At 37.1% G+C, this 15,805-nt stretch overlaps 1 protein-coding gene across 6 annotated transcripts in view; it reads right to left on the bottom strand.

Annotated features, from left to right (window-relative positions):
- The window catches only part of VPS13B (vacuolar protein sorting 13 homolog B), a 488,999-nt gene that overhangs the window by 31,521 nt on the left and 441,673 nt on the right, over positions 1-15,805 (bottom strand). For all 6 annotated transcript variants that reach the window (XM_075023675.1, XM_075023678.1, XM_075023680.1 and 3 more), the window contains 8 exons: positions 6,469-6,624; positions 4,819-5,082; positions 4,579-4,662; positions 4,243-4,418; positions 3,570-3,740; positions 2,699-2,900; positions 1,522-1,710; positions 951-1,097 (listed from right to left, as the gene is read on the bottom strand). In XM_075023675.1, coding sequence (XP_074879776.1) covers positions 951-1,097; positions 1,522-1,710; positions 2,699-2,900; positions 3,570-3,740; positions 4,243-4,418; positions 4,579-4,662; positions 4,819-5,082; positions 6,469-6,624 — 1,389 coding nt within the window. The remainder of the gene's footprint in view (positions 1-950; positions 1,098-1,521; positions 1,711-2,698; positions 2,901-3,569; positions 3,741-4,242; positions 4,419-4,578; positions 4,663-4,818; positions 5,083-6,468; positions 6,625-15,805) is intronic.

Here is a 15,805-nt window from a genome sequence, read left to right as displayed (position 1 = left end):
GTCTTCAGGCATAGTTACGCAGTTAACTGAGCACAGTTGTCTACCGTCCACTCTCAGTTGCACAACATAACTCTACCAAAAGCAAGTTACATCACTGTAACATAACTATGAGAAGAAAATCCATTTATAGATATAAAACTAAGAACGGATTTTAGCCTCAACATTATTCCAATTCCCCAACCCATAAGACTGCCACAAAATGAGCAATGCACAAATGTAGATACCGATGTGAAGAAAACTAATGCAGAAGGAAAACAATACAGAAATAGAGAACTTAAAAAATTTGTTTATCTGCCAACTCCTCTAGCAAGTTTGACCCTGAGAATTCTTTCCACATATTTGACTATAAATGTAATCTTCAATAAATATGTATAAATGGTTGATTAAAATATATTGACCATGCATACATTTTGGTTGCTGTAAACTAGTCCTTAAATATACTGTGTGATTATTAGAAAACTGATATTCACAATTTGATGCAGTTCACTGAAATACATAAACCTTGGGCACGTCTCTAGTTCTGCAGCTTTGTTCAGATAACTGGAATCTTCCCAAAAGGATAACAAAAAATTTTCAGCCTGCCAGGCCAATATACCGCTTTTAAAAGCAAACTCAGTAAAAATTCTGAGAACAATTTCAACAGCTACTACAAATTACACTGCTTATTTTACAGAAATGGCCATTAGTGCCTGAACAGATGGAGAACAGGCAGAACTAATTCTGCAATGTGCAGGAATCTCCTGCTTTGCACAGATTTCTGATCACAGTTAATTACTAGAGTTTAATTTACCCAAGATTCTGTATTTTAAATTAAAATGATATAAAATACTTTGTCATTATTACGTCTAAATATTTCTGTTCAAGCTCTGCTATATGCAGTTGAGACCATACAAATCTAAACACCCATGTACCACAGATGACAAATAAAAACAGTATCCACAGTGTTTTACCTCTTCTCCTGAGTGGGGTTTGGATACAGAGAGCTGTGGCCTATAATAGATTTGATATGATGTATCATTGATTATTGTTGTCTTATCTTCTATCTGTAGAATTTGTATACCTTGCTGAACCATCGAAGAAATGCAGAATTGACACAGCTGTAAGACAATAAAAACTGATTATGAGGTCACACAGAAAACCACAGAAGGTATTGAAATATAGGGACAGAACTGCCATTTTCTTTTTAACTGTGGAAATCCTGCCTATATTAATGCACTTTATAACTGGAGGCACACCACATACTTTTGAAGTTACATCTGTCAATGTTTTCCAAACAAGATTGAGAATTCATTAATTCTTTTTCCAGGAGATATTGCATTACCTTGATGAGTTGGGCAGAATGTTTTTGGTGATCTAATTCTTTAAATTATACTTCATATATTGTTTATACCCTCATGTTTTACATGTATTAACATAATTAGGGAAGAGCTTTCACACTGCATAGCAATTGATTGTTTTCATGTGCTGTATGACTTTGTTTTTAAATGATAAAGTTATAAATCATGATAATATTCTTCTAACCTTTTGATGACCTGGGAAAGCACCAAGTTTTATTTCAGCTTCAACAAAACCTTCTTCGTCCAACGTTACCAATTCCCCATTATCAGCATCCTTCCATTTTGGGGAGGTCACATTATGAACCAGCTTAATTGCCACTGATTTGTGCACGGTGTTAGTGTTTGCCCAGTATATTCCAACCTGAAAAGCTTCCTGCAAGTGAAAAATGACTGATTATCACTTGTTGATAATTCGATACACTTCTACCAGAGTTAAACATAGCTTCCAGTATGAAGTCTACCTCATTTCCTCCTTTTCTCCCTCTGATTTTTTTTTTATGTGGTACAAGGATAGATGAAACCACAATATGGATATGGGATCCTCACAGTGGAATCAAGACCATAGTCTACACTGAGACGTGTTAACAGGCAGACTTTTTGTTTACTAACAGACATACGTGGAGTGGGGGAAGATGGCAAAATAAACAGGAAGTATCAGATTGTCCAGTTGGAATTGACAAACTGCTGTGTCAAATTATTTTAATTCTTTCAAAAATAAAGAATATTGGGATTGTAATAAAAATGTACGTGCATGGCCAAGCTAAGGTATGTGAGAAGATCCATTACACAAAACTCTGAATTCAGGCATCCTAAAGAATTGTTTGTAATTCACCCTATCTCATTATCCAAGCTTTCTTAGTGGCATACGAGCTATGAAACAACTTGACCTAAAACACTCTCAAACCAAACATTCCTTCCGGGCTGTCAGTTTTGCTGCTGTGGTCAACACACTTCCCAAGTGTCAGGTCGGCACAGCTGGGGCCAAAGTTTATATTTGGCCTTCATACCAATTTGCTTGGGCTGCTGCATTATGCCCGCGTTGCGGATTCATTGGCTGAATTGGGAGGAAGGAGAGAAGGCTGCTGAATCAGACAGCATGCAGGTCTTCTTACTGAAGTGTCTTACCAACAATTTTTAACTATGCATCTTTACGACATGCTGTGCTTCAAACATTGCTATCAAGTATGTCGTGCTACCCACTGCTCAGTCAGTGTGGCAAATTTCTATTGCTATTTCTACTCCTCATCATATGACTAAAAGACACAGTGACGAGAAAGTGGGAATCATCTGGATTAATAACCATTCTTCAGAATCGGACTGTTTAACAGAACTGTGCCCGTTAATGTGAATGGCAAAGTTACCTCGAAGTTGGGAGGTATAATTACTTTCCCAGTAGGTACTTGAAGAACGATCTTCTCTCCTTCAAACAGCCAGAGGTCCCACTTGGACTGATTGATAAGCAAAGCCCAGGGCAGGAGTTCTATCAGCAGAGTTTTAACACACGGTTTCCACACTGACAGCTTTACCCGCATTGGGCTATCCCATTGGGAGAGTTGTTCATTGCTGTTCAGAAACAAATAAACAAAAAGATAAAGTCAAAGGAATAATGAATTCAAGATTACAAATGATAAGCTGACTTTTTCAGAAATTTGCAAGGCTTTTCTGGTTTTGAAATAAAAAAAATCTCCTTACCTTACCTTATCATTTTGGAACATAGTGAGATGCTGTCTGACGGATCTAGCTACATGTAGGCTATAAAGACATATTTTTAACTGCATAAGCTCAACCTAAATTTGGTCAATTAAAGAAACACCTTAACAGAATAACCACTATCCTTCAGAACTAAACCTGTGACTTTTGTAGTCATAAAATCACATTTCCTTTTTTTTTTTCAGCAACTCCTCCTACAGCAACTCCCTGTTTCTGTACTGAAACAAACAGCTACTGAATAAACAACAGCCTCTAGAGCTGCAGTAAAGAAGGTGCATTCACAAAAAAATAGTTCAATTTTTTAATCCTTGCTGGTGCAATCTTCTCAGTATAATCAAGGGCAGCCCCTAGGTTGACCTCAATTTCTTCCCACCTGCAACAGATTCTGAAGCTTACATACAAGAATCATGTAATTACTGAAAACATATTCAGTGTTGATCACATATAGTCTTCTTGAACGTGGTTTCAGTTTATTTGAAAAGGCAATGCAACAACCATGAAGAAAGTTTAGCAAAGAATTACCTGTCTGAATCCTTCCTATTATATGGCCATGCAGGCTGGGGAGGATTAGTGGTGCCATAGAACTCGGACAGTATTTGGTTGACATTGTCACCTGGATGGGATTTAGTTGCTATCTGTTTAATTAGCGTGGTTGAGATAGGGACTGCACACTCTGATGGATCATCTTCCTCCCTGTCATTGAAAACAGATTCAGTCACTTACACAACAAGATCAAGCATTAGTAGCACTAACATCTTCTTTAATGAAGCTTTCCAAGTGTACTCTGCATTACGAACACTCTCAAGGTAATCATGGATGAATCAAGTTACGATGTCTAACAAGTTCCTGAACATTAACTGATATGCATGAATTTGTTATGATACTGTAATGACCTTTGTGTCTGAGACCCTAGAAACTCTTCAGTATTCTCAAAAAACATTTCAAGATCATTCAGGAATTTATTTTTCAAAACACAAAAACAAAGACTGCTTAAGCAAACAAATGCCAATGTGCTTAGGATAGTTATACCAAATTTAATATTTCCTATCATATCATTTCAGGCCACATATGCTTGTTCTGCTGTATCACCTCTGCATATGCCATACTTTTGGAAAAATACACCAGAAGTTAAAGTGTAAATTATTCCTTCTTTTCCATACAAATGAACCATTTTCAAGGAAAGCAAGTATTTTACCTGGCTTGAAATGTCAGGTGGTGTGTAAGATCAGGTTCTATATTTTGCAGTGCTTTCTCCTGTCCTTTCCCTGGAATCACTTGTGTTTCATTCAATCCTAGACTTCTTTTCTCTAAATGTATGATAATTGGGTCTGGAAGATGGCTCCTTACAATGAAAAGAGGGCTGAAAACAATCTACAAAAAGAAAAGAACATACCAATTTAAGGTTAATTTTATTCCAGTATTACAACTGTTGAAACAAGCTATTAATAAAGTGGGTCATTCAGTCCTTAATTTATTATATAACATGTTAAGGCATAAACATTTAGATTTCAGAGACATTACATGTACTTACTAATCGTTGCTGCACATGAGAGTTGGGCTCCAAAGTCAAAATTGTGCACCACACATATGTAATCGAACTCTTTGAAGATGGTACCTGTATGCAGAGAGATCAACAGCATTAGACTAAAATTATTCTAGGATGATAATGTTCAACATTTCATCATATCAAATAGAAGTCCAAATGCAAAGTCCCAAGTTCTGTCAGACTTTATTTTAATGCTATACTCCATATACCTATTTCTAGTCATACCTGAATGACAGTGCTGTGTTCTGTATGTTTAGAACTCAAACACACGTCTCGGGACCAGTCTTCATCTCCTGTAGCTTTCACACTCAGCTCGGTGAGCTCATTGTTTTCTAGTACATAGGAAGGCAACTTCTGCTTGGCTGCAAGGCAGTTGATGTGTTCTTTAACAATGGCCTGTCCATCCTGACTAACATAATGCTGAACCACTTTCAGTTCAATACTTTCGGAGAGGTAACTACAGACTGTCTGTCTTCCACAGATTAGGATCTAAAACACACAAAAATATGCAGCTCATATATAAACAATTGTGAAAAAGAAAGGTCAAAATTGAATTATAGAGTGAAAATCTGTACAAGAATAACCTCCCTATTTTAGGTTTTCCCAAGCACTGCTGAAGGGAGTGAATGGTAAAACATTATTTTTATTGGCCAAATGTATGTGCAATTTCATAGAAACCTAGGCATTAAAACACTTGAAATATTGCTAAGGCAGTATCCGGACTTGAAAGAAACATGTAACATATCCACTTTCATTCCCACTGAACTCAGCAGTACTGCCCATGGCTGACATAGCTCTGGTTTGGATTTGAAGAGTACTGTGATGGTCTGTGAATGCTGAGCCCTTTCTGAGCAGACACAGTGATGTACTTCAGAAGAAAGGTTTCTACTGACACCTCACACTCTCAACACAATCCAGTGATCCAGACCTTTCAGTATGTTTGCTGTTTTAAAGCTTGTAATTCAATTAAATGGTTGTACCATATTTCTGTATTTAAGTGCACCCACCTAGAAAATGACCAAATTAGACTCAGAGTTGTTGCTGTCCAACTGCAGTGGCTGGCATCAGTATAATATATAATTTTACCATATTTATAATTATGCTGTATATAATCATAATCCATACATGAATTATTTGCCACAGAACATATATCTGACTTTTACTAAGCTATACTAAGGAACAGCATTCCACGTGTATCCCTGCTACAACCATCTTCATTTGCTTTTCATTAATGAGGGTGCACATCATAGCTACAACCTACCAAGCAAAATCTCAGCAGGGCTTTCAGTGACACCAGGCACTGTTCTTGTCTGATCAGCTGTATTTCTGTTGCGCAACATAACATGTTATGTCCACCACATGCTCTGGCTTCTGCCAACGCAGGCAAAATGACTGCAGTATTATTATTACAGATCTCTTTGCAAAGATAGTATGTGAAAAGTTACTGCACAGCAGCCCATTTTCAAATGCTAATTTTGTCAGTACTTCTTTCTCTTTTAACAATACAAGACCTGAATTACAACCCCGAATAAGATATGAACACTTTCTTTAAAAAAAATATAAATTCTGCTTCTCAAGAGCTTAAAACATGCACGAGATTGTGTAACTTAGCACTGTCAGAACTTACAAACCACGCGAGGGGATGTTTACTGGAACATGTTAAATACGTAGTGGTAATTGAGCTTTTAAATGCTAGGATCCATACCAAAGTGAAGGAAAGAGTTGTAAAAACTCCCGAAAATGCCCCCAGAAGACTGTTACACTTGTTTTTTTGCAGATCCCAGTAAGAGAGAATAAATAATAAGGTAACTAATTTGTGAATAGATAACAGTTTAAATTACTTGTTATTTTTTCCAAACTGGATCAAATACTTACTTGCTTTTGCACTCCACTGAGCTGCTGAACCTTGATAATAAGTGATGCTGTCCGGCCCTTGTACTGAATGGTACGAATAAAGGTCCCTGTATTGTCCACACTGAATGGTTCGGACCACCGCCAGTTTCCCCAGCCTTCAATGCAGATGTGTAACAGCTGGAAAGAAAGCAATTACTACTTCAATATATAACTGGGGAGAAAAAAGACTTGCAGTAGGATAGGATTTCCCATGACAGAGAAATATTCTTGGTTTTAAAACTCAGCAATGCTAAGCACACCAGTTGTCTGAATGATCCACTCATTCTGTGATTCTGTGATTTCAGATAGAAACAGAATAATCAACAATACCGTAAGATGGCTCTGCATCATGTATTTCTATAAATTACCTGCTTTAACAGTGTATTTAGGATGGTAAAAATCCAGCACACAACCGTTCAGAAAAAAGGTTATGTAGACTATAAAACAGGAAATAAGAGATTTTCTTTACTGCCCTTGAAATTGTTCTAGAAATCCACCCTCTTTATTACCAGCAAGGTGATATGGAACGCAGGTCCAGGCCAGATTTTCGGCCTTCAGAATAAGACAGAAAATTACAAATACCCTTCCCTTCAAAATAAAGAAGGATGCAAATCTATTTGCATGTATACTTGTATAGCTCACATATATATGTCTTAAATGTAGAACTTAACATATTGCTGAGAGATGGGAAACATTTCATTTCTTACACAAATGTGGTGGCAAGTTCAAGCTTGACTGCATGAGAAGAAATTTAACTGCATAATTATACTCCCTGTGTGATTTATTCCGGAAAAGGAGTGGCTTTTTTCCAGTTTAACTTAAATCACTTCCAGAGCAATATAGTCTTTCATCATTTGAAGAGCCTTTCATCCATTTACCCACCATACGCACTTACCTCTATCCCATGGAGATTCTTTAAGCCAGAGTAGTGAAAATTGGTACTGTTCCATGTAGGTCAATGAAGTTACATAAATTTACGCCAGCTGAAGATCTGGCTATTTAGCTCTGTATAGACCTTTTGTGGCTGAGCAAACTTAAGAATGTGAGTTATAAATAAGGGATCAAAGCAATAAGCATTCTGGGTAAAATTTATTCTTTGCAGAGGGCCAGCACAGAGCCTAAGCATCACTTAAGTCCTTTAAAACAGTTATATAAAGGCCTTGTGGGAATTCTCCCTCGAGGGTTGAATTTCACTCTGATTTTGGACATCTGTCATTAATTAATTGAAGTAATTGAGAACAGGATCAGGCCCAAAGTTTGATTATTTACGCGAGCAAAAATTGAAACTTGTAAATAGTCTGTTCTCCCTTGATTTGTTTCCAAAAAGAGATAGCACTGGCCATAGATCTGGCCAGTTGCACTTAGTGAATGGCTGGATGTTGGGTTTTTTTACATTGTTTTAAGAAACAACCGCAGCAACAACTTTCAAAGATATTACAACTCAGTAGCCTGTTTGCAATTTGTGGTATCCTCCGCACAAGTTACACACAGAACAATAACATCCATTCAGTGGGTGGCTTTTGAATTTGCAAGAGTGATGACTGTTGCATTCAGATTCAAATTAGTTTTACGCTGGAAGCACAAAGGCTAATATGTGCCAGTGCGCACATGGGCATGCATCTGGATGTGCACATGCGTGGGCACAGCTTTAGATTCAAGAATACATTGAGGGAAGCTGTGCACTAGGACACTCAAACTCATAAACAAACATGTCGCTTTGATTCTTAAGTATTAGTTACAGAAAAGGAAAAACAAAATAAAACAAAAAAATCCAACTGCAGTGGCTGGCATCAGTTCAGTTTCTTACAGAGGCAGCTGGGAATAAATCTCATCACATATGAAAACTAAGAGAAACAAGAAAACTGTTTACTTTGGAGAGACTGGTAGCTGGAAATGACAGCCAAATAATGAGAAAAGGTACTAAGTGGTCAGTCTCAGCTAGAAGGCACACAAAATATGGCGTGCTCCAAAGATAGATGTCATATAAATGCCATAATTGATGATTAGTAATTGTATGTAGCTCCAACATTAGGATGTCTCCCACCCTGTATAAACAGCTTTGCTCACGAGTTGAACATTCCCAAGGAACATGCTGTCAGCTTTCCCTGAGCAGTCATTAGCTCCCAAATGCTGCCTTACTAATTTTCTTTGTAGCACAATGATTAGTCTGCATTCAACTTCAAGGCTCAGAAAGAAAAATAAAAAAGAGCTATTATCATATATTGGCAATTTTTTATTTTATAAACATACTATTTGTATACTGGTAAATGCTACATACAAAGGGAATAGCCTTCATCAGTTATTTTAAAGATATCTAATATATTTGTGTTAATGACACAACAATATAAGAATTGGGTACTGCATAAGTTTACTTCTGAGCCAAGAAACTGCATTCCATGAAAATGCAAAGGTATCTCTGGGTGAATCAGTTATTTAAATGTGAGATTTCTGGAAAACGTGGCTAGACGTAATTAGCAAATGACATTAAGTGATACAGAGATATATGGCAGCAAACAAAAAATTGAAGTAATTTTAGAAAATTAAGTAATCAGGTGTTAACATTATTTTAGCAGAAGACATCATAATAGATGGTGGTAGATACTCAACAAGGCAGACCTCTAATGTTATAAAACTGACTTAAAACTACAGATTCACAGTAATTGCCATGTAACTCCCTTTCATTTATCAAGCTTTAAGTAAATTCTAAGTATTTATTAGACACTCTGCTTAAAAAAAGTTCAACAAGTATAGCTAAGTATCATACCTATATCAGGAGAAAAGAGAAGTCATTGCAAAAAGGTACAAAAAATATTCAATGGACTTCAAAAGCATTCTAACAAATATTACCCAGTGATGAGTGGCAATTTATAGCTAAGAGAGAATTTAAAATAAACTATCTACTGTATATGTGAAGATAAACACTCATCTGTGAAACCATTTGATTTCTGCATTTTCTGTTAGGGAAACTTATCAACAGATAACACAGACTTTTTTGTTTTGTCTAGACTTTTCTGGGGTTTGGGTTTGTAATTCTGAGCCATTATGGACTTCTGTTTTGAGAGGGAAAAAACCTTCCTTTCAGGAAGGCAGACTAAGATGAAGCTGCTCCTATTGGAGCAAATGGCTAGAAAAGCTGTATTCTTTATCACGTCTCTTCACAGAATGTTTCTATGCACTCCTCCAAATTTACTTAGGTTTTCAGCTAGATGTGTGAGTGAAGGATACGATCTGAGTAAACAAAGCTAAGTGTCATATGACAAGGCATGAAGACTAAAATGGGGGATTAGAAATGAGACTAAGAATGGAGCCTGTCCAGAAAAGGCAGCATTTTCCAGCTGTAGAAGTAATTTAAAGCTCGTGCCCTCAAAATGCTTAGAGATACAAATTTGATTTCTACTTTGCTTGTAGATGCACCGAAGTTAATTTAGTTTCACTGTAGTTAGATTATATCTGTCTTCTACATGAAACTAGAAATTGCTTTTTGGGAAGAATAAGGGTTATTGCTCTCAACTCTGAGAGACTGGGAGGAATCAAGTGAGGACCTGGTTGATGGTATGGGAGCAGTTGGTTATTTTAAAAGATACAAGATAGTAAAATAATAGCTGTGATGATGCAGCAGCACGGAAGAAATGGGGACCTGGAGATGGGAGCTGAATTCTAAGACTTGAAGCTAAAGCAAATTTTAATTGAAAAATTGAAGAAGGATGATCAGTGTTTTTCGGTTGTGTTTTCAGGATACAAGGTAGCCCTTGACCAGGATTAGGACTTAGAAAAATAAAACCAATTAATACTTGGGAAAACGGTGAATGAAATGTTCATTTTGCACATTGTCAGCTGCAGCCGTGACCAAAGCAGTTTGAATTTCAGTTTGGCTTCATTTTCTCATGGGACCTGGGAGATCTGACCAGTTCTATGCCACCAGCTCTTGTAAGACAGAAGGCCAGTATGGAGCTTGGGAGAAAGCAATTTCCACCACCCCCATGCTGGCTAGTAGAAAAAAAGGTCACACTCAGCAGATAAACTCTGACCCTTGTGGGTCCTGGAGGTGTTGCAAGACTCAACACAACCTGCAAAGCAGGCCTGAACCTTGCAGGGACAAACTAGCTCTACACACTGTGGAAAAGAAGAGTTTTTTGGTTAAGGAACAGTAACCAAATTATGAGGGTTCATGTGATTCATGGATAATATCAATCCTTATCTGCCCCAGATATTATCTAGAAAGTCAATCACATATAATATAGTATAACCATTGATTTCAAATGCAGGACCCCAGGGGAAAGCAATTTATTTCTCACTACTCGAACAGTGTAAAATAACATAGAATTTTTTTTTTCCCTGATGTTGTTCTGTAAATGACCTGGGGAGGATTATGTAAAGTACAAAAGGTTGTGCAGTGAATCTGTAACATCTCTAAACAATAAAACAGGAAAATATCCCAATAATAACTGATATATAAGTCACAGTTTCTAAGTTTGAACTCACAGAGTACTGTATATCATCTTACACTTTATTTAACCCAATACGAAAGAATGGCAACTTGGAAATAGATAACAATGAGTTATGATCCTGCTGGAAATGCAACATAAATTGAAATTTGGCTTCAGTCTTTTTTTTTGTAGGAGAACAAGGAGGAGGTTCTTAAAGCTATTTCCAAATCTACAACTGCCTTTAAAAATTATGTTTATAAAATTCTAGCATAAGTTGTTCTTTGCAGGCACACTATTCAAAATAAGAGAAGAAAAACTTTAAATGGGTTCCAGTGAAGGTATTACTAATATACAAACCACTACTAATATCTATTCAAGAATTTATAAGTGTACGTTCAGGAGAACAGAAAAGCAAATGATAGATATTGTTACCCTTGAATTCTATATACATAGCACTAAAGTGGCACAGAGCTGTTTCAGGCATATTTACCTACTTTGATAAGAAATGAATCTGTTTTGTTTATAACCAGTAACTTGGCCACATTCTCATTGACGTCATTGCCCAAATCAACATAGGAACTGATTTTTACCCACTACACCTGCTGCTTCAAGTTAAGATGGTGACAAGTGAAAATGGGCTGTTATCATAACCCTGGGAGAAGACTCTGGAGAAAGGTTTGGGAGCTGCTACTTTAAATGCAAACTTTCCCCATGCAACATTATGTTTTGCATAGAAAGCAAAATAATGAATTTAGATCCATTATTCTTTGCTTCTTCAGAGGACTCTGCTGAAGTTTGACTGTGGGGAAAATAGCTAGTAATAACTAGCATGTTATAGAAGATTTTTGCTGTTTATTCACAAGCAAACATTCTCTGCAGAATACATTCAGGGGACTCTCACATGAATAGCTGGTTTTTACATTTGCTGTGATCCCTAGTGGGACCCTCTGACTGCCTACTGTCTTGCAAGACAGAATTCCTTAACTCTGAGTAAATTCCTAGGAAGATCTGATCTCTTCTAACTTCAGAGTTTCACCCTATGTATCATATGCGCCAGTTCTTCTAAAAAACACAGCTGTCTTGGAGACAAACATGACTTTTGACATAACTGGGGCCCATCCCACAAAGCAACTTGAAGATCAAGATAAGGAGTGCAGGCAGGATCCAATAATAACGTAGGAGCCAGTGTTGTCTGTAGAGCACAGGAGTGATGTAGCTTCTCTTCCCTTTTAATGATATCTAACAGACCTCTAACTTTCATTAAAAATCTGCAGAAGGAACTCACAAGGTCTGGCAACTTTTGCTAGAATTGCTTAAAGCCTCAAATATCATCAGTTTTGGACCTACCCCAACTCTGAAAGGGACTATATAGTTGGGGGTGTCTTATCCCTAAGGAAGGTCAAAACCTCATGAAACCTGAGGAAAACATGGGGGATGGAGCAGAGTAGAAGAGCTAGCATCAGACCTCAGACTTATTACTGAAATATTAGCCAAACTAGCGAGACTTGCAGGAATCAGAGTGAAAGTTAAAAGGGAAAGGTTAGGCTCCCTGAAATGTAGAAGATCCGGGCTGGGAAAAAACGAAGGAAGGAAGGAGCTTTAAGTTAAGCCAAACAGTTGGAGGGACACCATCAATAGCCGATAAATCCAAATCCTTAGTGTGCTATAGCATGTTTTTGTAACATACAACTTTTGTACATGAAAAAGTTGAATAATTTTTAATTATAGCCTATAATAGCTTCATTAATATTAAAATTAATTCCAAATATAAATAAAACATTATATAACTATCTGCTACTATGAAAATAACTTCTTTCAGGTATATATACTTAATGTGTTAAGTAATTCAAATGGGCAATTACTGCATCTCTCACTATGCTTAATTAGCAAAAGAAAAATGGAGAATTTTATTGATGTGAATGTAAAAGAAATACAATCCTTTTAAAACTATTTATTTTCATTTAACTGAACTGCCTTGCCATACTTAAAAAACATTTTGCAGAGGTTAAATAAAGTATTTCATGGCAACCGCTGCTTCTTAGTGCCTGTGTAACAAGAAACATGAGCCATCCAAAGTTGTGCAAGTTGGTTTTCTTTCCCAGTAAGAGAATGTGGTATCTAAGACCTTGTCCTAACTAATTTTATCCCCAAGAGTAAGTCAAGTAAGTCAAGTATGAACTAATGCCTGGAGGGAAGTCCCTGACTCCAGAAGTATGGATTATTTCACATTTATCTTACAATCTGCTCTCAGAGTTCTTAAAATTCACTAACTTGGCAAGTCGGGAATTATCATGAGAAATGAAATAATTTCATAACTATGAAGTCATCTAGCATTCCATGAATATGACACTTGGAGGGTTTGTCCATGCTTGGGCATTATTCTGACCTTTGGATAATAAGCTGTTAGATAGTTTTGCATGGAAACAATTAGAAAAGTGCCATAGCATAATAGGGACAACCTGATGTCTTAATTTGAGTTGTCGTTTTCATTTCAAGGATTTGTATTAATCACTGAAAAAATTTACATGACAACATTTGTAATAACTTTTAAACAAACTTATTTCATATGATCTAAAATGACAAAAGATTGTGCTGTTTAGACGAACTGCTGTTCTGAAGCATGCTAAACTTAGTGATTTGTATTTAGCATTAACCAAATGAACAAAGCTTATAGATGGATGCCAAGATTCTCTGACCTTTGTAAAGAAAATTTGCTTCTATCTCAACAGTGTGTGGAAAGCCTGTGCTCCCATGTATTCTCAGTGAAATTGCTTCAGTGCTATTTTTTAGTTTCTAAATTTCCCAGCAAGAGGTGGCTGTTGAAAAATGTTAAAAGAGCAGAAATATTCTTGAAATTATTCCAAGGGCTGGGCCAAGGGAGGTATAGCCCCCCTACTAGAAGAGCCTGCTGGCCGGCAATGTGGTTGAGTCAGGAGGCGTGAGCTGTTAGCTTCGCCATCTCCTGGGACTTGGGAATCCAACATGACACTCCTGACTGTATCAGCCCAATTCTTCAGTGAATCTGAATCCGATCAGAGCAAAACAGAATGGGGAAACCCTTGACATCACCAACTCTCAGCTGAAGAATGAATATCTGAAAAATTAATCTGAAGTTCCTACTGTCACCTCACCTACTCCCTAACGTATGATTTGGTTTTCTGTTGGACTTTTCCACCTTTCATCCTGCACTTTATTTTTCATTTAATAAGAAACTTACATAGCAACCATGCAAATGGAATGTTTTGCACTGCTCAAATCTGTGACTGAAAGGACAAGCTAAAGATCAATATTTTAATACTGAAGTTCTCCAAGTGTTGGATGGCTAATGCCATATGTGGTGCTGGTGGTCTTCAGCAGCTCGGCTGCAACTGACAGAAACTATCCGTAACAAGCTGCAATTTTAACTCTTCTACCTTCCACTTTGCTTGAGATAATCCTCATTTTCAAAACATTTTCCAGTTTGCACCACTATTGGAAGTACACCATTATTAGAAACACACCATAATCAGAACTACACCATTATTACAACTATCTAGAATGATGGTCAAAAAAAGGACTCTCCCAACTGAATAATTTTATATATATAACCAGAAAACGGATAAGAACAATTAAGAGGAAAGCCTTACTTAGTTTTGATTTTATTTATAATTGCTTTAAATGTTTCCTTCTTTTTTCATGTGTTTATGAAAAGGTTTAAATGATTTTTTGGGTGGTTGCTACAAAGGCAAGTGATAATCGGTTATGAAATATAGGTCACATTTAGCTAGCTTTCTATAAGCCTGGTTGTTCTTTCTCCCTCACACAACCAGAGGGAGTTATGCCAAGCGTAACCCAAGGGTGAGTACTGTCAACTGATGAGTGGGGATCCTGTCATGCAATCTGACACTTGCTCAATTGCACAGTCACCCATTTTCATTGCTCACCTGTGGGCTGGGGCATCACAGGCGTTTTGTGTGTATGCGAAAACATGACAAGGGACGTACAGTACTCCAGTGTCTCCAAAGGTCCCCCTCTGTGCACTATTACAGCAGCACACACCATTTATAACAACTCCTCTGTCACTGGGGTGAGACCATCCTTTATTAGCCTGCCTTCCTCTTAACTTACACCTTGACTTCTGCAAATGTTTACTCTGGCTGAATTTGCTCTGCACAGATTACCACATTCATGTAAAATTCAGTAGTTTTGCATATCTACCAACTGACATATGAACGAAAAACACAGTAAATTTGCCATCTCTGCTTCCCAGTGAAACCTGAAACTTGTCAGCAGTGAAAGCGGGCACAGCTCCTGTTTAGAATTACCATCCAAATTTCACCTTCTTTCTTACACGCTAAGGCTGGTATTTTCCAGGGCTCTAGAGGAGTCAGGAACCCCCACCCACTACACTTCTCCTAAGATCCGTAAAAATTTTAGTAACTCTTCAGCGCAGGACTGCTGCTCAGCAAGTGGGGTGGCACAGGTGTCTAGTCTCCTACTCAGCAGGAGCTGGGCATATATTAAAAAGAGAGAAGAAATAGCTTTGCTGCCTCATAAACTCTTTTTTTTTAGATTTAAATTCTTGCCCTGTCTTGAATCAAGACGAAAAGTCCATTTTCCACCACCACTCAAGAAAGCCAACAAAATGGTTTCATTGAAATATTTCCTGTTGGTAATTTTTAAATATTTTATTTCAGTTTCAGTGTTTATCCTTAAAAAAACACCCAAGAAACAGAAACTGCATTATTTAAACTATATAAGTGGGATGTTTCTGACAATTTCAAATCTTTTCTAATGCACGCACATGCTGAGTTGAGAGATTTGTCCAGTTTGACCCTGTTCTGCAAACAATTTCAGCGAACAGATGCTTCTGGTAAAAACAATTCATTAAAAAAATTCCCCAATCCTCTAAT

Source organism: Buteo buteo, chromosome 3 (genome assembly GCF_964188355.1).
Source record: "Buteo buteo chromosome 3, bButBut1.hap1.1, whole genome shotgun sequence".
Classification (NCBI taxonomy): Eukaryota; Metazoa; Chordata; class Aves; order Accipitriformes; family Accipitridae; genus Buteo; species Buteo buteo.
The sequence above is the reverse complement of the archived record's forward strand: the minus strand, read 5'-3'. Positions and strand labels throughout refer to the sequence as shown.